Source organism: Anolis carolinensis, chromosome 5 (genome assembly GCF_035594765.1).
Source record: "Anolis carolinensis isolate JA03-04 chromosome 5, rAnoCar3.1.pri, whole genome shotgun sequence".
NCBI lineage: Eukaryota > Metazoa > Chordata > Lepidosauria > Squamata > Dactyloidae > Anolis > Anolis carolinensis.
The window spans coordinates 30747988-30772689 of record NC_085845.1 but is presented as its reverse complement, the minus strand read 5'-3'; the positions used below and the strand labels follow the sequence as shown (position 1 = coordinate 30772689).

General features: G+C 38.5%; 2 protein-coding genes across 3 annotated transcripts in view; one reads left to right on the top strand and one right to left on the bottom strand.

Moving 5' to 3' along the window:
* The window catches only part of larp7 (La ribonucleoprotein 7, transcriptional regulator), a 29707-nt gene extending 21991 nt beyond the window's left edge, over positions 1 to 7716 (bottom strand). Inside the window, exons 1-4 of one of the 2 annotated variants that reach the window (XM_008112095.3) lie at positions 7575 to 7716; positions 2422 to 2637; positions 1731 to 1831; positions 1546 to 1629 (exon numbers count right to left, since the gene is read on the bottom strand). In XM_008112095.3, coding sequence (XP_008110302.1) covers positions 1546 to 1629; positions 1731 to 1831; positions 2422 to 2629 — 393 coding nt within the window. In that variant the 5' untranslated portion in view covers positions 2630 to 2637; positions 7575 to 7716. Of the gene's footprint in view, positions 1 to 1545; positions 1630 to 1730; positions 1832 to 2421; positions 2638 to 6418; positions 6613 to 7574 lie in introns of those variants that run through there. The other variant, XM_016994125.2, reaches the window with a different exon arrangement.
* A 94-nt stretch (positions 7717 to 7810) lies between these two features.
* zgrf1 (zinc finger GRF-type containing 1) overlaps positions 7811 to 24702 on the top strand; it is a 44830-nt gene continuing 27938 nt past the window's right edge. The window contains 12 exon segments of the mRNA XM_008112088.2: positions 7811 to 7944; positions 12976 to 13020; positions 13161 to 13241; positions 13341 to 13397; positions 14172 to 14354; positions 18031 to 20097; positions 20099 to 20168; positions 20455 to 20531; positions 20888 to 20986; positions 22678 to 22783; positions 22864 to 22967; positions 24021 to 24177. Coding sequence (XP_008110295.2) covers positions 13000 to 13020; positions 13161 to 13241; positions 13341 to 13397; positions 14172 to 14354; positions 18031 to 20097; positions 20099 to 20168; positions 20455 to 20531; positions 20888 to 20986; positions 22678 to 22783; positions 22864 to 22967; positions 24021 to 24177 — 3022 coding nt within the window. The 5' untranslated portion in view covers positions 7811 to 7944; positions 12976 to 12999.

Sequence of the window (24702 nt, the reverse complement as noted above, 5' to 3'; positions counted from 1 at the left end):
TGGGCTTCTGGGGCTTGAAATCCTAAACTCCTGAAGGAACTAAGGTTGTGAACAACCGTTAGAATAATACAGATCTAGTGGATATAACTTGGGCCCATGTTTGTCCAGTGATAATAGTTTCTTTTCACTTTGCACAGCCCAACAATAGAGCCACCATATTGGATCTTTTGATGTCTTGCTTTATTTAAAAACAGTCAGGAGACTGGCTAAGTGAGTAGATGGAGTAGTCAATACACTGCCAAAACAGAGCAGAGTTCCAGCATGCCTAAAGGAGACACTTACAAGCCCACTGTTGCAAAAAGTCCCCTTTAGGTCCCACTGAAGTAGATAATTACTATCATAAATTACTGGAGCTCGGAGGCCACCGTATATTATTGTCATTGTTCTGGTCTTCAAAACCTTTTTGATTTACAATGATCTAGTGCTTACAGCTTGCCCCAAAATGGAAAGTTGAAAATTGGCTAATATCAGTATCTATTTCAGCATGTTTTCAGGCATTGTTCTATAATGAAGATATAATTGGTCACCTTGGTGGGTAACCTATATGGCAACTGGTGACTGTGTCTCTGCTGGGATTTATTAATATCAGTAGTGGTATCCTTTTCAGCAATGTGACAAAGATGGGCCTTGGAAGCTCTATTTTACAGTGGTTCCATTCCTTCTGGAGACAACCCCATACATTGCTACTGACACAATGTATGTAAGACAGAACAGGTACATTTTAAAATGTAACTCCAGCCATTTTTTAGTTTTGAATAATATAGTGAAGGTTTAACACCTCTGTAATGTTTGTTTGCTGTCTATGCCATTTCACCTCATTTTCTGTCCCTGTGACAACTGGATTTAGAAAAGTTTAGATTGTCATGGAGACAAGGATTGATAGTAAAGCTTCAGTGGAAACGCCTCTCCCTCTTCCAGGAATGAATTTCCCTTCCTATGGGTAAATTTCCAGTCACTTCCTGTTTGTAATTAGATGTTTGCTATTTGGGAACTCATAGATGACACACAACTCTACTACTCCTTTCTCTTTAACATGTTCCAATTTTTGAGAGCTTCATTGCTTTTACTTATTTTAGCTTGTGAATGCACAGCTATGATTGTTTTAACTATTGTAAAGCTCATTCAGTTCCAGGGCTCTTCTACACTGTCACATAATTTAGAATATCAAGGCAGATAATCCAGATTATCTGCTTTGAACTGGATTATCTAAATCTACAGTGCCAGATAATCCAGTTCAAATCAGATAATCTGGATTTTATACAGTTGTGTGTAATGGGCCCCTGATGCAAGTGGGATATAAACAACAGTAACACTGCAGAATAATATCTGAATAAAACCTGGGAATATGAACTGAACAGCAAACTCCTGAAACACATACACGGTGCTTAACCATCGAAATGACAAAATAATCTCAGCCTTCAAAACTGCCAAAAAAAACATGAAAAGAAGTTTAACCATAGTTCATTACTGCTTTCTGAAATTAGAGTAATAATAATCACTTCAGTTTTAAATATGAATAAAAGGGGATTAAAATGAAAGCCTTACCACATATACTGTACGACTATCCACATCTTTTGGTTCCTCACCTAGTGGCTGTCGTCTTCTTATCCTAATTCCTTCTAAATCCAACTATAAGGAACAAGTGAATTAGGAACATTTTTGCTATAACTGTTCTTTCATTCAACAATTCAGAACAAAACAATTAAAACAAAAAACAGCTGTATACTTACCTCTACCACAGATGAACTTTTAACTGCTCGTGCAATCAATTTTCTGTCTGTTGTTAATTTTTTCATTTTATTAAAAGAAACCAGAAGCGATATATCAACATCTAAAAACAAGAATGTTAAAATTAAGTGAGCAGAATATAAAGCTATCAAGAGATTGGTCTAGAGTTGTCTGTCAGAAGGGATTGTTTCTCCTCCTTTACAAAAATCCAAGTGAAGAGCTGAACAAGAATAAAGACTGGCTTTAATGCCTTCAGGCATTAAGATATCTTTGTGGCCACTTATACATTGCCATATAAACTCTAAAATAAATAAATTATCTGGTAGACGCATATAATCCAGTTCAAACCAGATACTATGAGTTATCAGTGTAACGGCATCAATTGCCACTTGTAAGCCGCCCTGAGTCCCCTCGGGTGAGAAGGGCGGGGTATAAATAATTGAAATAAATAAATAAATAAATTTGCTTTGATAATCTGGATTATATGGTAGTGTAGAAGGGGTTCATGAGAAACATTAAAGTCTGAGCTAAATAACTTTATACAACTCCTCTGCCCTGTCATATTTCTAGACACTACATTATGACATACAATACATGAAAACTTCTAGATCCTAGAATTGGAAACATGAATGAACAAGGTTAGTTTCTCCAGGGATACAGAAATAATTTAATTATTATAAAGCACAAACTCACATCCATCTCTAGATTTTTCAATTTGTTCTCGGAGAAATCGGTCCTTGTGAAGATTTACATCACCAAACCAGAAGTCCACTTGCTTTGCTATATCTGAAAGCACTTGTTTAACTCTAGAGCGTTTCTTTTTTTCTCGTTCCTTTTTTTGTTCAGTGGTTTCTTTCTCCACACCTTTGTTTCTTACAGCTTCAGTCTCCATTTCCATCATGCTATCACCTGAAAATGAACAAAACATGGCTCTTATTTTTAGCATTAGAACTATCCAGTGATTCCTTGAACCTTTACCAACATCAAAGTTGTTAAATGCTTTTAGAAGCCTCACCTTTGTTCCTTTATCATGTATGTCTAATGTAGATTAAAATATTTACCTTTTACTGAAGAGAAAGATACTTTTTATGGTCATTACGTAATTCTTATATCTAATTCTTAAAATAATTAGATATCAGTACTTTTGAAATGTCAAACAATTCATAGAAACATTAATGATACAATATATAGTGACACATGCTTCCCTGTAAGGAACCTCTAGCACTAGTGAGATTGATAATTCTTCATTGGATTGTTAGCATTTCTCAGCCATTAGAAATACAAGTAAATACAACTAATACAAGGTTATGACAATGATATTACAAGACCCCAGTGTTGTACAAATGGAGAGCTAAATACAATTTTGGCAAGATATATGTCCCATTTATCTGAATGGATTTATTCTAACTAGAACGGATAACACTATGTAACACGACTTTTGTTCCTGGGTTATAAATGTAATTTCTTAATTGGTTCTATCTTAAAAACATGGAAAAGGTTTATTAAACTGCAAAACCTTTGTTTTTGCAGGACATTCTGCAACATATTTTGCTATAGCTTTTCAATGAATATCTCATCGAGTCTCAATCAATTCAACATACAGTAGTTGAAAAATAACGTTTCTGTAGTATAACAACTACTTTCAAAGTACAGTAAGTATTGCACAATTAACAGGAATAACACTTTCAAACCAGGAACAGAAGTTTTTTCAAATCTTGTTGCAAAGTGTAATCTACCCTTAAATGTACGGGTCTTCTGTAAATGTCAAAATATTTTCATCTTTTTAAAGTAAAAAATGAATTGGTGAGCCTTAGATCCAAAGAAAGGCATGAATATGTTATTAGAACATATTAATTGCTAAACGTATATTTCTGAATTACTTAAAATATATTTTAAAATTCTAAAAGCTTTTTTTAGAATTCCAGTTTAAATCTATATCGGTTCCAGGTAATCATGAAACTGATTTTTAGTGTTACAAAATGCAGCATAACGTGAATTAAACATATGCTTTATTAACACTTTCTAAATAGATGAGACCATTCTGGTGCCCACTCAGCAAGCAGTGTAATGATTTTTCCAATAAATTATTTTCTGAAAGCAGATATAGCTGTATTAGTACAATACAATGTGAAACCTCTCGAAGTATACCTATATCACCCAAGTTCATAAATATGGACACGGAATGAAACTTATACTGAAAATCTGGTTTCTTCTTGCTGTAAGATGACTGTTCCAAATGTCTGAGATCAAAGTGTTTCCAATTATAGTTTAGAATAAAAGAGTTCATGTACTCTTCGACAGGACAAAAGTACAATATCAATGCAACTATCTCACTAAGATCCTTAAATACCAAGACATCCACATTGCACTTTATTGTCCATTTTAGCTGGGAAACCTCTCCCCATTTTGGAATATTCTGCACTGTGGCCTAGATCTGTGAATTAGTCTCCTGTTTTTAACATTCTATGCTGTATGTTGATTTTAATGACTGTTTTATTGATGCTGATGTTTTTATTGTTGGGATATTTGTTTTATTGTTTTGTTGTTGTTGTTGTTATATGGTTGTATCGTGCAAGGCCCCATGTAAGCCGCCCCGAGTCCCTTCGGGGAGATGGGGCGGGGTATAAAAATAAAGTTGTTGTTGTTGCTGTTGTTATTATTATTGTTGTTGTTGTAGCTGACCACACAATTCTGTCTATGGAATTTACCGACAAGATATATAATCTACCACACTCAGGTCTAATTCACACTGGCCCACAAAGCTGTAGGAATCATAAACACCCAATAGAGAAAATTAACACTTCTATGATAAGGGATCATGGAATTATTTCACAACTATTTTTCTTTATAACAGAAAATAAAGTAACAAAAAGTTAGCAGCACATTTATAAAGCATTAGATAAAAGAATTGGGCAAATTAATCAAAGACAAATCTATTAATGTCTATTAGCTACACAGCTCAGTGGGTGCATTTGTTGTTGTTTATTTATTCAGTCACTTCCGACTCTTCATGATCTCATGGACCAGTCCATACCAGAGTCCCTGTCAGCCGTTGCCACCCCCAACTCCTTCAAGATCAAACCAGTAACTTCAAGGCAACGGCTTTGATCGCCTTGGTGGATGACCTCCACAGGGAACTGGACACGGGGAGTGTGACCCTGCTGGTTCTCTTGGACATCTCAGCGGCTTTCGATACCATCGACCATGGTATCCTTCTGGGACGGCTCTCCGGGATTGGCCTTGGGGGTACTGCTCTGAGTGGCTCCAGTCCTTCCTGGAGGGTCGTTCCCAGTTGGTGAAGCTGGGGGACACCTGCTCGGACCCCTGGCCATTGACCTGTGGGGTCCCGCAAGGTTCCATTCTGTCCCTCATGCTTTTTAACATCTACATGAAACCGCTGGGAGAGGTCATCCAGAGTTTTGGAGTTCGGTGCCATCTCTACGCAGATGACACCCAACTCCACTACTCCTTTCCACCGAACTCCAAGGAAGCCCCTCTGATACTGGACCAGTGCTTGGCGGCTGTGATGGGCTGGATGAGGGCGAATAAGCTAAAGCTTAATCCCGACAAGACAGAGGTCCTCCAGGTCAGTCGTATGTCCGAGCGGGGTATTGGGTGGCAACCTGTGCTTGACGGGGTCGCACTCCCCCTAAAGGCGCAGGTCCGCAGTTTGGGGGTCCTCCTGGACTCAGCGCTGACGCTTGATGCTCAGGTGTCGGTGGTGGCCAGGAGGGCCTTTGCACAATTAAAACTTGTGCGCCAACTGCGACCTTACCTCGTGAAGTCTGATCTGGCCATGGTGGTCCATGCCTTAGTTACCTCTAGACTGGACTATTGCAATGCGCTCTATGTGAGGCTTCCCCTGAAGATGGCCCGGAAACTCCAACTAGTCCAACGTTCAGCAGCCTTGCTTCTAACTGGAGCTAATTACAGGGAGCGGTCAACCCTCCTGCTTAAGGAGCTCCATTGGCTGCCGTTCACCTTCCGGACCCAATTCAAGGTGCAGCTGATCACCTATAAAGCCCTGAACGGTTTGGGACCCTCCTACCTTTGTGATTGCCTTTCCCCCTACGAACCTGCATTATCTCTTCGTTTGTCGGGGGAGGCCCTCTTCTCGCTCCCACCTCCGTCACAAGCACGGTTGGTGGGGACAAGAGAGAGGGCCTTTTCTGTGGTGGCCCCCTGGCTCTGGAACTCGCTCCCTAGGGAAATCAGGCAAGCCCCCACCCTGGTAGCATTCAGAAAGAGCTTGAAAACCTGGCTCTTCACTCAGGCCTTTGGATAAAGATTGCTCATGCCCATAACAATCCTATATCTGTGACCATTCTTGTACCAGTTTGCACTTTTACTTTTGTCAACTTGATCTAGACACAGGGTCTATTCCCATCCCAATTTGCACTTCCAAGAATTTGTAGCACTTTATCAGTCACCTCGTGTTTACAATATTTATATGGTGCACCTTACCCAGTCTACTTTTACAACCTCTCCGTTTTAATCCATGTTTTTATTAGTTCTTGTCATTTGTTTTTAATTGGCTAATGTTTAAATTTTTATAATTGTGCATGTCTTTTGTCTATTGTTGTGTTTTATATTGCTATTGTTTTTATTCGGGCTTGGCCCCATGTAAGCCGCCCTTAGTCCCCTTTGGGGAGATAGAGATGGGGTATAAAAATAAAGTTATTATTATTACCATCCATCCATCTTGCCCTTGGTCGGCCCCTCTTCCTTTGGCCTTCCATTTTCCCCAGAATCATTCTCTTCTCCAAGCTTTCCTGTTTTATGTGGCCAAATAGTAAATGATACATTAGCCTTATCAAAATGGGTAATATAAACACAATATTCAGTATACACCAGGTCCAAGTAAAATTACATATAAACAGCAGAATTAGTGTAGTTTGACACTTGTTGTGCTTTTGATTAAAGTCATAGGAAATTCGGCCCCAACTATAACTACCATCTGTCCTCACACTTTATCACTGTCTTTTGTCCTATAGGTTTAGCGTTAAATGACATTGCTCCTTCAGTCCTAATTCATACTCTTAATTGATGTTGTCCCCCAAACCTATTTTAGAAGTATATTGCACTATTCCCTTAACCCCGGTTTTTCAGTGCTCATTATGTGATGGGTTGTTGGTTGATGATGCTGTTTTATGTTTTGCTATTGTTTCTGTAATCTTATTTATTTTATTGTTTTAATCTATGGTTCGTTTTAATTGTTGTTGAATTGAGTGTGTTACCAAGTCCCTCCAGGGAGATGGAGGCAGGATATAAAAATAAAATAATAATAATTATTATTGGCTATGGATTTCTGGGAGTTGTAGTTTTGCAAGATTCTAGCCTTCTCTGCCAAAGAGTGTTGGTGCTTCACCAAACTAGAAATCCCAGGAACCCAGAGCATTGAGCCATAGCATTTAGGCCCCTTCCACACAGCTGAATAAAATCCCACATTACCTGCTTTGAACTCAGTATGGACTCTGAGCCCTTCCAGATAGACATTATCTTCTCTGAACTGAGTTATCTGAGTCCACACTGCCATAATATCCCAGTTCAAAGCTGAAAATGTGGGATTTTATTCAGTTGTATGAAAGGGGCCTTGGGAAACCCTAACTGCTGGAATTCTAAGGCAAGCAAAAGGAGGCGAGGCTCCAGGCGCTTGCGCACAGAGAATACATGCCACGACCCCCTCAGCCAATCAAAGGACCCCTTAAACACCCCTCAGTCCGTTACCCGGCGCATGCGCACATAACCACCTTCTGAGACAGAAACGAGCCAAAAGTAACAGGAATGCTAACGCCATTCCCTTTCTTCCACACATGTACACACACATAAGCACACACACCACTGACCCAGTGAAAGTCACGAGGGAAGGTCTCCAAGACGCAGCAACGGCCCCGCCCTCCTCGTTCGTCGCCAGGTTGAATTCTCGCGCGACAAGCAGGAGACCCCGCTCTCCCCCGACCCTATTGGTCGCTGTGTGAGGGGGAAAAAAACCCCGAGGCTTCCTTCTGCGCAGGCGCGGCCAGGGGAACGCGTCTGGTGCGCGCTTCCTAGAGGAGACGCGAGGAAGCAGCCGATGTGCATAGAGATAGGAAAATGTGGAGTGATATATGCACATACTGGAAGTGACGACACCACATTTTGAAACTCCGTGGACTCCGTCGTCGCGCAGACATGACGTCACCTCCAGCTGGCTGAGCGGGAAACTTGAGGAGGAAGGTAGGGACGCGACAATGGTTTAGCTCTCTGTCAGAGGTCGCGGAGGAATCACTCCTGCGGGAAGGTTTTTTCCCCCAAAGCTGCAGTTCCTTACTTTTCCTGTTTTTCCGACGGTGACTGTTTATTTAATGATTCCCAAACTCTAGCCCTCGAGGTGTTTTGGACTTCAACTCCCAGAAGTCTCAGCTGCCTGAGCCAATGACCAGAGATTCTGGGAGTTGAATTTCAAAACACCTGGAAGGCCAGAGGTTGAGAAACTTGCTTAATGTGTAAGCTGAGTCTTAGGGTTATTTATTTATCGTGTCAGAAGTAAATTGAGAATAGAGTAGAGTCTCGCTTATCCAACATAAACGGGCCGGCAGAACGTTGGATAAGCGAAAATGTTGGATAATAAGGAGGTATTAAGGAAAAGCCTATTAAACGTCAAATTACGTTATGATTTTACAAAGGCTCTACCAGTGTGCCTTCAATAATTGACTGCAATGATAGTCAATTGATAACCTCATAGCCCGATGTATTGTCTCTGCCCCTTTTAGTTGGTAATAATCTCGTTTACCCCACCTCCGAATTCCCCAGTTAACACTGCAACACTTTATTATCTACCTCATCAGGTTTTAATTATACACTCCTCGCACTTTTGCCCAGTCCTCTTTTATTAATTGCTGGTTTGTTCTCATATGGTGGTTTCTATTTAATCACTACATTGCTGTTTAATATGGTGTTTTATTCTGTTTAATTTTTTGTTGACGATGCTTGTTTTATTCTGTATGTATTTTATCCAGTTTTACTGCGATTATTTGGGCTTGGCCCCATGTTAGCCGCCCCGAGTCCCTGTGGGGAGATGGAGGCAGGTTATAAAAAAAAAGTTAATATATTATTACTATTACAAATTAAGCACCAAAAGTTCACGTTTTATAATAAGTCTGCCACTTGTTTGGGAGCATGTCTGCATTTGTGTTGTAGTTGGGTGTGTTGGCTCACTACGTGTTGCTGCCTAGAGAAACAGCTGTGGATCCGGGCAGGAGGCAGACTGCATTGGATAATACAGAACGTTGGATAAGCGAAAGTTGCATAAGCGAGACTCTACTATACAGTTATAATGTATATGTGCTGTTGCACCCAAGCTGCTTTAAATGTCTTCAGTGCTAATGTGTCTTAACTTTCTATCAACTTGGGGGATGCTGGTTTGCCTTCCTGTTTGAGCAAGGAATCTCAGAATCAACATCCGTTCTATTGCTTTCAAGGAACGGTAACAATTTATTAATTGCTCTTAGGCCTATCTCTACCCAGGCACTATCTTGATTTCCCCACAACAAAGTCAATTCTTAAAGCTCGAAGGTAACTGGTTGTTCTTGAAGTCACTGCTCGTGTACGAAGGATAGATGAAAGCTTCCCTTGATCACTTTCTCTGGCAAAGGGGCCTCTGGAGCGCCCAATGCCCAAGGTGATCAGGCCGGAAGCTGAGAGAGCAGGTCCCTCCTATTGAGGCCTGGCATCTTGCTGAAGGTGCTGGAAACTCCCCAGCTTGCCACTGATAGTTGATTGAGTTCCCAGTATAGTGGTGGTTATTGGCTTGAAATGGCTTGTCCAAGCCTGGATTTCTCTGGGACCAACTATAAACACGTCTTGCTTCCAAGATTCCCTGGTGGCAATAACTCTAAAATTGCTCCCTTCCCCCAGGCAAAGGAGCGGGCAAACTTATTGTTACAAACCAGGGAGCATTTTTTAAAACTCCATCTTCATAAACTAACAGAAAAAATGGTTACTCTCAAGCTGTGTGTGAGGCAGGCCTAACAAAAGGAACTGGGACTCGTACAGTTCAGCACAGTATAAATCTTAGGGCACATCCTTCACCACCTTCAGGGCCATGACTCAGTGCAATGGGATTCTGGGAGTTGTAGTTTGGAGCAGTAGTAGTTAAAGTGGTATCAAATTGCGTTAATTCTATTGTGTGAATGCACCCTTAATCAAAATTCTTTAAAATTTAAGGTCATTGAGACTTCTTCTTTAAAAAGTATGCTGGTATTAAAGGAATTAGGGGGTTTACATCCAAAAAATAATCTCAACCTGGGGATCACAACCAGATACAGTGAAACTACAGCTGTCTACAAAGACATTACCCAGGGGACGCCCGGATGTGTTACTATCCTGCAAGGAGATTTCTTTCATGTACTGTTAAGCTGGTATTGTACTACCTGATACCTGTTGGGAAGTAGCAGCCAGCAATGAAAGGACCAAGGCATTGACATCTCTGGCCCATTCTCTGTTTGGATATCAGCCAGCATGCCAATGTCTTAAATCAAGAAATAGCTCCCTAAGATCTACAGAGATACTCACAGGAACACCTCAGCATGCGAGAGTCCAAAAGTGGCAGGTTAAACCTGGAACCTCAACCAGTGGCTGATACCAGATGAGAAACTCCCTCCTTGGGCACATAGAACTGGACAACTTGGAAGGTGTTGAACAGACTGTGCTCTGGCACCATGAGATGCAGAGCCAATCTTAAAACATGGGGCTATAAAGTAGAGTCCATAATATGCAAGTGTGGAGAAGAGCAAACCACAGAACACTTACTACAATGCACCCTACCACATGCACAATGGAGGACCTTCTTACAGTGACACCAGAGGCACTTGAAATGGCTAGCTTCTGGTCAAAGGAAATTTAGTATAAGGCCAAGTTTAAACCCCGTTTAAATCTCTAAAAGAAATGGTACTGGATCATCAGCATCTACACAGAATGAAAACAGTCACAATTGAACAGAAACAAAGGGTATCATATAAAAGAACTATGTGATATAACCTATATACTGTGGGTTTTTTCAACTTCAGAACCTAAAAATACATCAAATGGTACAATATTGAGAAAAAATGTTTTAGACCTGTGATTTGGAAACTGAGTAAATTAGCCCTTTGATGCTTCTTTAGTTTTATCTCCTCATCCTCCTCTCTGGGATAACAGTGATATTGGGGGACCTCAAAGGGTGCACATAGAATTAATGCAGTTTGACACCGCTTGAGCTGCTGTGTCTCAATGCTATGGAAGCATGGGATTTGTAGTAGTGCAAGGTCAAAGAGTGATAGTGTCTCACCAAACTAAAACTCCCAAGATTCCATTGCATTGAGCCAATTAATGTGGTGTTAGACTGCATCAAGTTTGCAGTGTAAATGTCCCAAAAGAAGCGAGAAGGAGCAAAGGCAGAGGTAATAGTTCTGGAAACAGTGACTAGAATTGATGTTTGTATTTGGCGGTAACAAACATGAAGAACTTTTAGGAAGCCAAAGCTAAATATATGGGCAAAGCTTCATTTGTTAAATTTTTGTGTGACTACTGTTTCCAGATTATTGCAGGTTTAGAAACTTCCCTGCCTCCAACTGAGAATCCTTACTCAAGAGAGAAATAGGCAAAATATTAGAAATTCTTGAATCAAGATTGATATAGAGATTCTCTGCACAAATGGAGTATGCCCTATGTAATTTTAAGCAATCACATTTCTTGTTAAATGAACTAATCCGCTAATTTGCAGATAAATCTTTCCAGTTTTAATGGTTCTTCAGCCAAACTTGACTCAAAATGTGAGTGAGACACCTTGTGGTAGCTTTATGAAATTAAAATGATTGAAAGAAACGCATTTATATATTAATGTAAAGGTAAAGGTTTCCCCTGACGTTAAGTCCAGTTGTGACCGATTCTGGGGATTGGTGCTTATCTCCATTTCTAAGCTGAAGAGCCGGCGTTGTTCATAGACACCCCCAAGGTCATGTGGCCAGCATGACCGCATGGAGCGCCGTTACCTTCCCGCCGGAACGGTACCTATTGATCTACTCACATTTGCATGTTTTCGAACTGCTAGGTTGGCAGGAGCTGGGGCTAACAGCGGGCACTCATTCTGCTCCCAGGATTTGAACCTGGGACCTTTTTGTCTGCAAGTTCAGCAGCTCAGCGCTTTAACACACTGTGCCACCAGGGGCCCTATTTATATATTAGATTTTTTTAAAAAAAATAAGAGTTTAGGGATGGGAATGTGCTCTTATGATTAATTATTCAGACACAGTTTTATGTTATCCATTAAAAGCCATAAGAAATCCAGTAGCATTTTATGGAGTAACTGGAAAGAAGAAAATTGTAGCATAAGCTTTCACTGACTCAGTCCACTTCATTAGATACTTGAAGTGAAGCCACTGCATTAGATAAACACATACACACATAGAATCATAGAATAGTAGAGTTGGAAGAGACCTCATGGGCCATCCAGTCCAACCCCCTGCCAAGAAGCAGGAAATCGCATTCAAAGCACCCCCGACAGATGGCCATCTAACTTCTGCTTAAAAGCCTCTAAAGAAGGAGCCTCCACCACAGTCCGGGGGAGAGAGTTCCACTGCCGAACAGCTCTCACAGTGAGGAAGTTCTTCCTGATGTTCAGGTGGAATCTCCTTTCCTGTAGTTTGAAGCCATTGTTCCGCGTCCTAGTCTGCAGGGCAGCAGAAAACAAGCTTGCTCCCTCTTCCCTATGACTTCCCTTCACGTATTTGTACATGACTATCATGTCTCCTCTCAGCCTTCTCTTCTGCAGGCTAAACATGCCCAGTTCTTTAAGCTGCTCCTCATAGGGCTTGTTCTCCAGACCCTTGATCATTTTAGTTGCCCTCCTCTGGACGCTTTCCAGCTTGTCAACCTCTCCCTTCTATTGCGGTGCCCAAAATTGGACACAGTATTCCAGGTGTGGTCTGACCAAGGCAGAATAGAGGGGTAGCATGACTTCCCTGGATCTAGATGCTGTACCCCTATTTATGCAGGCCAGAATCCCATTGGCTTTTTTAGCAGCCGCATCACATTGTATGCTCATGTTTAACTTGTTGTCCACGAGGACTCAAAGATCTTTTTCACATATATATGTTTACATAAACACAGAGAGGAACATCACGTTGCTGATGAAATTCAGTATACGTGATTTATATACAGGATACACGTGTGGTTTTGCAATCCAGGTGTCAATTTTATTTGACTTAAAACATGTATTTTCCCCTTTAGGTGGTATGAAATGGGAAAGAAGTGATGGCTTGCCAAGAGTTTACTGTGAGTTTCTGATATTTTAATTGTTTGAATACTTAATATTTTACATTTATCTGTACATTTGAAATTAGTTATAGATTAAAATATAATGAAAATATTGTCATTATTTGATATTGTCATTATATTATCATTTATCTAAATAGGTTTTATATACGCATCAGAAGACTAAAAAATCCAAAGTATGGCACGATGGAACTTTGAAGGCAACTGTTGGGGGAAATAAGGTAATGGGGTTATTACACAGATAGCATTGGTGGTTGTCAGTGTCATGTTATGTGATAAAACACTCACCTGTTTTGTATTTTGTTCTTGCTCTGATACAGGCAATCTTATGTGATGAAAGAGGACAGGTTTTGGATAGTATTTTTGTGAAATTCAAGGTATATGCTTTCCATTCCTTATTTGAAGTATGCAGTCATCATTTTGGTATTGAATTGATCTAAATTTACTCTGTCAATTTATCTTCCTCAAATGTTCCAAAATTGGGGATTACCCAAATTAACAAGAGAGCAAGTGTATTTGTATGCATGTATCTTAAAAAAACATTTTTTCACTACTCAGTTTATTCATTCAAGGACAAATGTATGTAATATTTTTAAAATAATGCCCCCAGTCAGCATGCTGTGTTTTACAACCAATTTGCCAAGTATGAGTGCAAAAACATGACAGAACATACCTCATTGTCTAAAGTATTTTTGCTAAGATTTTATGAATTTCCATCAAAAGTTACATCCAGATATTAACTGATAGGATCATGCTCATGCTGTGATTTCTGACAACTTAGTGTCATCAGAGTATATAATACTCACATCAGTTCCTGAAAATCTCCGCTTTTATAAACGAGGGGTTATTTCACATTGCTTAAACACAGAATTAAGTGGTTGTCTATTATTGTAAATGTTTTGAGGTTAAAATAATTAGAGTTTGAGTTCTTGTGGCCTTCCAAACATTGTTAAATATAGTGGATAAGGCTACTAATAAGAAACAAGGAGCAAAGCTGAATAGATTCTGTTAAATCTCAAAATTGAATCCTTACAAAACTAGCTTAACTTAGGAAATTATGTGAATAATCATAATTGGGAAAGATATAGCAATATAATTGTTATATTCATGTAAACTTGCTACTGTATAATGTTTTGTTATTCTCCCTCTAGGTAAAACCTGGAGATGACTTAGAATGTGATAGATACTTGATTACAGTTGAATCTGAAAAAGTTTCTGAAACTGGTTATAGTGAACAGCCGAAGAACACAGAAGGACCAAAGTTAAGAAATAATTTGAAGTCCTTTGGCTCTTCAACCATACATCTTCCAGTTGGCTTAAAGCGAAAATATGTGGTATGTTGCTTGTCTTTTTATGTGTATTGATGCATGCACACCCACGCCAAAGGGCTTAGTAAGTCAGAAACAGCTAGCTAGGTTGAGTTTGTTGTATTAATAAGCATATACACTCATTTCATTTCCATCCATCACCACCCCTTATCTATTTATTTGAATGCCACAGTTTTACTTACTCATACTCCATAAAACATTTTCTCCCTTAGTGTTTGTGGGACTCTCTGGGTCCTCTGGTGTGATAATACGGTATGTTTCCAGCCCAAGAATAGTTAAAATATAGAGTTTGCTATATTAATGTGAGGTCCTGAATGTATCTCCCATTGATACAGGGGTCGCAATTTGTTTTTAATGTCTGCAACATTATCTGTTGGAATCACAGATGCCTTAAAGGGCCAGACTTAAAAGTGTCTTCAAAACGGAGTTTATTGAAACAAAAAGAAAAAGACGCAGGGATACTTAAATGCAGTTCCACTGGTCAAAAACACAAACCAGACCTGGTCCAAAAGGTAAACAGAAATGTAATCCAGATCAACTGGATGCAAAAAGCAACAAGTCAAACAAAGTGCTCTAAGACAGAACAAAAAAGGCACAGTACACAAATGGTTAACAGAGGGAGTTGCAAGAAGAGAAGCGTTGTCAGCCAAAGTCCAAGGTCGAAGCAGGAGGAATCCAAAGCAGCGTTGCTCTAGTGTCCGCAGAAGCAGTGTCTCCAGCGTCACCGGTTCACGTCCAAACTGCAGATCTGAGTCCAACGACGAACATGAAACAGGCAGCAGCAAGACTACAAGAAACTTTCCCAATACACAGTACCCAGCACACAAACCCACATCAACACCTTGCCTTCTGCAAATACTCCTCACCCCTGAACCACTTTTATCTACATACCATCATCAGAAGATGAACTTACCACCGCCCCATCACCATCCCCCGCAGCTGCTCCGAGCTCTTCACGTGAATTCCCTTGACTCTCCCTCCAATTCCTCCATCTCCTGTCAAGACTTAGATCCCCCCCAAGAATCAGTTGGATCCCGATTGCCAGTCTTCACTCCCAGAGAACCCCATAAATGTATCACTAGTTGTTGGTGCCTCACAAATAGCTTGCACTTCTCTTATCTTAGTCCAATCCATGGTGTCTCCTTCACCTTCACTCACTGACCCATCATCCCCAGAGAATCCCTCAAACGACTCTTCATCTGTAGGTGCTGTAAGTATGTCCCAGATCCTCTTTCTCTGCTGTTCATTATCAGATTCCTGCTCCCGAGTAACCCTTTTCCCCCTTCTAACACCCATACTACTGTCTGCAACATTATCATCCCCAGAGAATCCATCAAACGACTCCTCATCTGTAGATGCTGTAAGTATGTCCCAGATCCTCTTTCTCTGCTGCTCATCATCGGATTCCTGCTCCCAAGTAACCCTTTCCCCCCTTCTGGCACCCATACTACTGTTTGTAACGTTACTCACAGGCTCTACTACAACACTATCAGAGTTGGTAGTTTTATTTGTAAGTATCTTCAACATATAATGAGTTCCATCATAGGGTAATTAAAATCATCTGCCAAACACTTAGTATGGAAAGTGCTATGTGGAGAGCCATTAGCTAAAAATAAAATACTGGCAGATTAATTGGCAAAGGGTACTACATTACTGGAGTTAATGTTACAACCTATCAATAATTACAACTTGATCATTTGACATCAAGTTTTATGAAATGACTGCCTAGTTCTGATGTGCCCCAGAAATGGAATGAAAAAAACTTAATTATAACTTGTGCCAAAATGAAGCCAATGTTGGTACAATTCAGTTTTCCAAGGAGAGACTGTTGCACAAACAAGGTTCATGACAGACTTTCTAAAGTTGAACAATAATGTATGTATATATACACTCTTGTAACAATCCCAAGAAATGTAATACAAATCAGGTTTCTACAAGTCTATATTAAAGTAATTCTCTTCAAACTATATTGCGTATAACAAAATTGCTTGCAGGATTTCATAAACAAAGGTACAATATCCATGTCATACTCTCACAAAGTATACTATATCAGAAGTAAATAACAGACATAAAGAGACAACCAAGTCCATATTATTCCTGGAGTTGCGTAGAATCTTGGGCCAATGTCAATTGTAGTAAAAATATTCAGTGTCCAAGATAACAGTTTCTATATTCAAAGGAATTATTCGTTTGCTTCGCAACACCAAGAACTGGTACACAACAAGGTCTCCTGGGTTGTTCCCCTTGTTTTGTTATCACTTCCTCGGGTGTTGTGTCTGTTTTAATTTTATTGTGCTTAGCATGCTAGATAAAGGAGTAAAAATAACATACACAATAGATATATGAAACTCCCATATTAACATTACTAAGGAAAAGGTTTTTTTTAAAGAAAATGATAAAAAAACACGCTTCTCTACTTATATTCTTATTAGTAGCTCTTGGCTCTGTTTTAAGTGGAGTTCTATAACGAGCAAATGAAAGATTACCAGGATGCCTCTTAAGTAAGGTTACATGTTACAGAAAACAAGCGGATTCAATTCTATCGTTTAGCCCCTGAGGAATTAATGTTTTTAGTTTGAAAATCCAAAAGGATTCTCTTTGTAGAAGAAGTTTTTTCACATCTGCATTTGGTCTGGGTAATACTTTTTCTAAAGCACAAAATTTAATGCTATGGTACGCATGGGCTTTTTCATTAAAATGTAAATACAATGAAGAGTTAGTGGATCCATTCCTTATGCGTGAACGATGTGTGTTTATCCTAGTTTTAAGGGGTCTGGTGGTTATTCCAATATTAAACAAGGACATTGTATAAGGTAAACAACATTATCAGTAGAACATGTTGTCAAATGTTGCAATGTGATATTAATTTTAAGTGTTGGATGGGAGTATATTTTACCCTTAAGCGATTGCTGACAACAGTTGCAGTGGCCACAGCTAGTGTGACCCTTAATGGTAAGTTTATGGGATGTAGTAGGAGAGTTGTATTCTGAATGGATCATAAGATCTCTTAAATTTCTGGATCTTTTATGAGCAATTATTGGTTTGTTTTGGCATCCAGGAATGTCTTGTAATAAATGCCAGTGTTTTGAAATAATCTTAGTGATTTTAGATGAATATTGTGTCAGAGTCAGGGGCCAAATTATGTGGTTATTGTGCTTCCTAGGGCGTTCCTGTAGTAGCTCACTTCTGTTAATGGAGTTAGCCTTGCTCATGGCTGTGTTGAGTATCCTATTAGGATATCCTCTCTCTCTGAGTGTTTTTTCAGGATACCTGCCGTACAATCAAAGTCCTCTTGAGTACTAGAATTACGTTTTAATCTTAGGAACTGAGAGAATGGTAAATTAGATTTAAGAGAATGATGATGAAAGGCACTCAGGGCGGTTTACAGAAATAACAAAATGGCAAACATTCAATGCCAAAAACCAAATAGACAAATAAAAAAAAAAACATAAAATAGAGTGAATTCAGTATAACTTAATAAATAATCAAAAACAAGGGATAAACTAAATATAAAACACAAAGAGTCATACCAATTAATATATAATACATTAAAAGCACAATATAATCATCAAGCATCAAGAGATCAATGGATGTAAAGTTTTTCACATAGGGTAAGCAATAGTATATGAGCCTGCTTAATTTTAAGCGAATGTGTCACAGACTGAAAATGTTCTTCTTCTAGGATTTCAAGGGTCCACGCCAGTTGGAAAAGAAAGCAGCAATAGAAGAAACTGTTGCAGCAGTATCACCTACAACCAATGGACCCCGCTCATCCTTTCCATCTGAATTCTATGGCTCTTCCCCATTATTTTCTGTTCCTTGCAAGAAAAAGAAAGAATGTCACCTCATTCCATCAAATGAGGATGATTTCGTGAAGAATTATGGAGACACAGCATGTGTCACTTTCTCCCACTTCGTTGAGGAATCTAAAGTGGTATCCAATAAAAACTGTAATACAGATTATGTAAATGCTGGGCATTTAAAGCCAGTGTTACAGGTGAATGATGGAGTGGTCAAGACAGACTGTTCAAGCTGTAGTGAAGTGGTTTCGCAGAAAATCAGAAGTAAAGCACAAATTTTAAGACTTCTGAATAGGGTGCAAAAACATCCCAAAGACCCAGGGATGGAAACTACTGTCTCACCAAAAAAACTACCATTAATGAAAGCAGAATTTCACCCAGAAGAATTGCCTCCATGTGAACCATTCAAAGAGAAGACGTCACCTTTCTTGGGATGCACAAGCAATGCTAACGAAACCACTGGACACAGCCATCCAGTATGCTCCTTAGAAAACAGTGTGCAAACAAAAAGTCGACGGGATGCTTATTTGCCCTCCCATTTAACAAAGCAAATAGATGAAACAAAAACAGATGGTCCTGCATGTAATAAATATTTTGGTGATATGCCACCTGTTTTAAAGGATTCAGAAGAGAGTGACAATGGGGATGGGTTCAGTGAAGACCAGGAAATTATTTCACAAGTGCCTCTTTCGGAAATGAGTATATCTCCTGTTACTGAAAGTTCTGTTCAAAACCATCTGCAGAACTTTTTACCACATCAATGCATCATGACTAATGAAAGTGACACTGAAGCTGTGTCATCTTTGGATAGCATTCATTATGCAAAATGTGTAGGTGCACCAAAAACACTGGAAGAAAAACATCCAAATTCAAATAAAGACACAATGACTGATAATTTGGAAGCATTTTGCAATGAATCACAAAATGAATCTTCTCCTGTAAAAAATGTGTCAGATGGCTCTGTATGTGGAGATGTTCATGGCCCAACTCAGCAGTTTGCAGAGGTTAACTTCAATCTGTTGGAAGCACTAGATTTTAGTGATACAGAGGTTGAAGAAATTGCTGGAAATGCCATGGTTTTACAAGGCACCACATGTTTTAAAGAAGAGCCTAAAATAAAAGGTGAAGTCGGTCTTCAAACGAGCCATGAAAAAAAGGAAATTAGTGATCAGAATAGTCATTCATCATTTTTACAGGATAAAGAGGTCACTCGTATATCAGGATCTCCGTCATTGCAACTTTGTGATGAAATCTCTGAAATGTCTAACAGAATTAGGGAAAATAATGTAAATCTTCATTTCCTAAAAGAACCAGAATTTTCAGATGTTACAATTGTTGACAAAAAAAGAGATGCTAGTTCAACAATTATTCAAAACTTAGGTCATCGTGAAAATCTTGATTTATTAGTGGAAAATGTCTCTTGTAAAGTAGTTGCTGAAGAATATTCTGATCAAACAACTCAATTTCAGACAACAAATACACCTCTTCATGTTACTGCAACTTCAAATATTTGCTTTATGAACAAAAGCAATGAACAATGCAGGGAGGTTAGAGAACATAATGTTGAACCCTTAGTTAGTTGTGATAACATGAAACCTGTTAATTCTTTGCTGACTATCAGTGAAAAATGTAACAGTTCTGATAGTTTCCCCCAGTATGCTTCATCAAAACATTTTGCTCCAGAAATAAACGATGAGCTGGATATCAGGTCAGTTTGTCAAGCCATTACTTGTAAGAGTTTGCATAAACCACAGATGGGTGAAATTGAAATGGAAAATGCAGCAGATGTCTTGGACTATTCTTACAAATCTAATGAAGGAAAGGGAAAAGATTCTATTTCTGTTAAACCGTCTATGAATTCTTTTAGCATCCCTCCATTGGGAAGTGGTTTCCAATTAATAGGTTCACTTACCAAACACAGTACAGCTTTAGAGACAATGGAAGAAATGAGAGGACAATACAGACATCCTGTTGCAGAGAGATGAACCAAGAGAGATACACAAGTTAACTGCATCTAAAGGTAATTAGCTTCTATTTTTTTTAAAAAAATACTAACATGTGACATGTTGAAATACTACTGTTCACTGATTTACCTAGTTCCCTCTCACATATAGACCATAAATATTATATTTAAGTTTATTATAGTTGCATTTGAATATGCCTTTAAAAGTGCTTTTTTAAGTCTTAACATTCCAATATGTAATTTGCTTCTCCTTATACATAAGATGTACAGTATCGTTTAAATATTTTGTTTATATGTTTTTCTTGTGGATCAGGCTAACTATGCTTTCCCCCCTTTTTCCTAGATAAGCCAAACTTTGCTGAAGTATCTTCTATAGATGTGCAGATATCACCTCCTGTACATTCTGGTGTTCCTAAATTGGTAATCCTCCTGCATTTTAATTATAAGATTAACGAGATAAAGAATACAGTCAACTCTCAGTATACAAGGATTCTGTATCCAGATTCCAAGTTTTATAGCTTTCAGATATTTTGAAAAATAAAAAAAGCAAACATTGATTTTTGCAATTTTATTTAAGGGACACCATTTTATTCCGCCAGTGTTTATAATCGGACTTGAATATCCACAGATGTTAATATCCATGGGGGTCAGGGTCCTGGAACCAAACTCTAGTGTATACCAAGGGTCCACTTACTGTATGTCTCAATATTATTAAAAAGTGTCAAGTACATAGTAGTTGTGTTTCTCTTACATCATTTTTAATTATTTATTTATAGATTTCCTTTTCAGATAGTTATGTAGAGAAGCCCACACCAACAAATGAAAATCTGCTTCCTGACAACAGTCCTTTTGTAGTAGAAGGTGGTTCATCAAAGGTATATTCTTTTCATTATTTAACAAAACTAACAAGTAGGAAACTTCATCCTCCCTGCCATTTAAAGCAGGGCTTAAGTTTATCAAACTGCTTTCAAAACTGCGGATTTTCAACAAGTAGATGTAATATGGCATCTTGGCCTTTTTACCCTCAGCTGTTTGTAAGCAGTTTGTGAAATTGAACATTAATAGTAGCTCAGATGATCTTGAGTTCTTGTTTAACTTTAACTGGAATTTGCTCTGGAGAGTAATTACTATAGAAATGTGCATTTTTAAGATGCTTAGTTTATTTACTCCAGTTAAAATGAAGCAGTTCTGCATTCTAAGCTGCATAGTTATTTCCAATATTTCTTTAAAAACATAAAAGAGTACATTGTCATTGTTTTCTTATTGCATCTTCCCTTCTCTTTTTATTTTACATTATCTGTTTAAATAAATGTATGTAGCAAGTTGAATTTCATGGGTACCAGCTGAAAGGATCAGCCACTAGTGAGCTAATGATAAGACAGCCCAGCTCACCTGTTATGTTCTATCCAGATGGTGATATGACAAATTTTGAAATTGCTGCAAAGGATCCTTATTTTTTCTCAGCAAAAGAACCAGAAAGCCCTGTGCTGTCTGGATTTATTAAGGTAAACTGAAGAGATTATTATTTTTAGACAGCTTTTAAAAATTCATGAAAACCTAAAAATATGACTCTTAAAAAAATAATAAAGTATCTATTCAAAGCATTTCATGACAAAAATACTTCCTGTCTCTAAGTTCATTTTGGGTCATCAGGGAAAACTGAATTTGTTAACAAGTTTGCTAGAATACGGTTTCAAGAAACTTGCTTATCTGTTTTTCCTGCCATGGATTTTCTCCTTGATCATGTAGTGGTACCACTTCTTCAGATCTCTTCTCAAAACATCACTTCATGTACACATATACATATACATTAGAGTGTTTAAAGTGCACCTAAAATGAGCTTTTTGGGGGGTGCTTGAGACATAAAATTCACCAATTGTCTCTCTCCCTGGGGGAAAAGTTACAATAGAGACCCACGGCAAGCCAGGAGGGACCAGAATAATCTGGATTCAAAAGTGGCTACAGTAGAGAGATAAATGCCTCCTCCCCAAAATTTGCTGATGGAAGCAGTTTCATCAATAAAAGCATCCCACTGGAACTTGGCCAATAACAGTAAAATAGGTAACATTTTGTTACTCTTTCATGAGCCCTCTGAAATAGGCACTGGGTCAGTTTAACTGATGTATATTTTTTGGAATAAAAGTAGCATTGGCTTGATTTAATAGATCCTTGAACAGAGTGTTACTAGCAGCAAAGAGTGCTGTTGGTGTTTAACTAGAAGGGGCAGATTCCCCTCTTAACCCTTTGGATCCAACTCATTTGAAATTTTAAGAAAATGAAGTTTTTATCTCCCTTGAATGAAAGCATTCAGGATAGAATTTTGTCCTTAAATTATGTGGCCTTGTAATCATGGGGTAAAATAATTACTGATACATTCATATTATTTAACTTTGGGTAGTGTATTACAGAATCTGAAGAACAAGATGCTTTTCATTGTTGAAAGAGCTAGATCCCTTAGGAGTTTGAAGCTAAGTTGATATGTCTTGGGTGATGCTCAGAATTTATCCAAGTACCTTTGTGTGTCTGAAATAAAATAAGGATATTGATTTAGCTTTTCCTGTCCTAGATTCTAGGTTCAAAGAATCTTTTGGAAGATGAGTTCCATGTTGCAGATGAAAATGTTAACAAGGAATTCAGTTTTGCTGAAGAAGAAGATACTAGTAATGAGTTTTGTAAGTGATTGTCAGTATGAACCAACAGAGACCAAAGCTTAATAAGATGTGCAATTTTGTTTGTATGTTCTTCTTAACAGTGACATTCAATGAGTCTTCTCAACCTGGAAACCAGATGATGACAAATTCTCCCTCAAATCTAAATTTGGATTTCACAACATGTCCTTCGAGGGATCTTAATATGGTATGACTGAACAGCTTACTTCATTTCACCATCAATAGGGAAATAACATGACCCCACAAACTACTTTTGTACTAGGGATGTGCATTTTTTTTCTATCCGAAGTGTAGTGTTCCTTTTTAATGAGTTTGTCAGGAGGTTGTGTACAAGTACTGGGTGAATCAGAGTCAACTCAATAACTTTTTTATTGGAACATCACTGCTCCCCACTTCCTTTATTTTCATGAGAGTAAAAGAAGGTTGGGTAATCATTGAAGTAGCTACTAACTTTAAGATTATTCCCTGTCCTTACAGATAAAGAGACAACAATCAGTCTCTTCCTATTTTCCTTCCTTCCTTCCCTCCCTGCCTTACATATAGAGAGATAGAGACCGACTATCTAAGTATTTTTCCCTCTCTCATGAAAATATGGAAATGTGATTTTTAGTCCATAGCATATTTTATGTAATTGGGATTAGAAGATAAGAACCTGGAAATGTATGTTTATGGGGATTAGTAATAGAGCAGTTCAGATTCTTCTCACTCATTTTGTGTGAAAATGATTGCAAATTTTCTCATTATGTATATGAGTGGGGAGTACATTTTTCTGGGAAGCCTCTCCCAACTTTTTAATCTTATGACAACCCTTGAAATATTTTAGGTCTCAAGGAACCCCTGCATAAAATTACTGTGGCTGTAGCTTTTTTTGAGGGTTTTTTTTCAGCTGTGATTTTTCATGGAAATTCTAGAACTCTAATTAAAACATACTGCTCTAGAGTTTTTTTCTAATACAAACCAGTGTTGTCATTAGTATGCATCCTACAATCACAGCATCGCCTTAGAAATAAAATATTAGGAACTGGGTAGTTTAAAAATAATCCTGTGTATTTCTACAATTTATTATATATACTTAATTGCGTTTTCTGCAAATAGCCTTTTTATTTTTGTTGTCATTAATTTGTTTAATGTATTTAAGTGTTTTATACTACTTTTTCAGGCAAAGCGTCCTCATTGCAGTTAGAAAAAATATAGAATATATTTCTTGGATCTCTCAGCTTTATAAATTGTTATTATGCAGATATTCTCAACACAATGGAATGCTTTGCAATCATCTGACTGTCACGTTTCTTCAAGTTCAAGTAGTAAAAAGACAACAGAAGACTTGCTAGAACAGGAATTCCAGGTGTCCAGAATTGTTCCAGATTTGCCTGCAGACAATACAAGAAGTCTTTTCAGTTAAGAATGTTTCCTTTCTACTGTATATAGTTAAAATGCAAGGATCTATACAATTTAGTGTGCAAGGTGAATTAAATGTTTTTTTAAAAAAACCTTTTCTTCCAGCATCACTTTGCTTTATATTTGTTAATATGTATACTCTGAGCCCCGGTGGCGAAGTATGTTAAAGCACTGAGCTGCTGAACTTGCAGACCGAAGGGTCCCAGGTTCAAACCCCGGGAGTGGCAGGAACGACCGCTGTTAGCTCCAGCTTCTGCCAACCTAGCAGTTCAAAAACATGCAAATGTGCGTAGATCAATAGGTACCGCTCCGGTGGGAAGGCAACGGCGCTCCATGCAGTCATGCCGGCCACATGACCTTGGATGTGTCTATGGACAACGCCAGTTCTTTGGCTTAGAAAAGGAGATGAGCACCAACCCCCAGAGTCAGACATGACTGGACTTAATGTCAGGGGAAACCTTTACCTTTATACTCCGATAATTCTCAGCCGAATTTTAGGGAAAAATAGACTTTTGAACTAAATA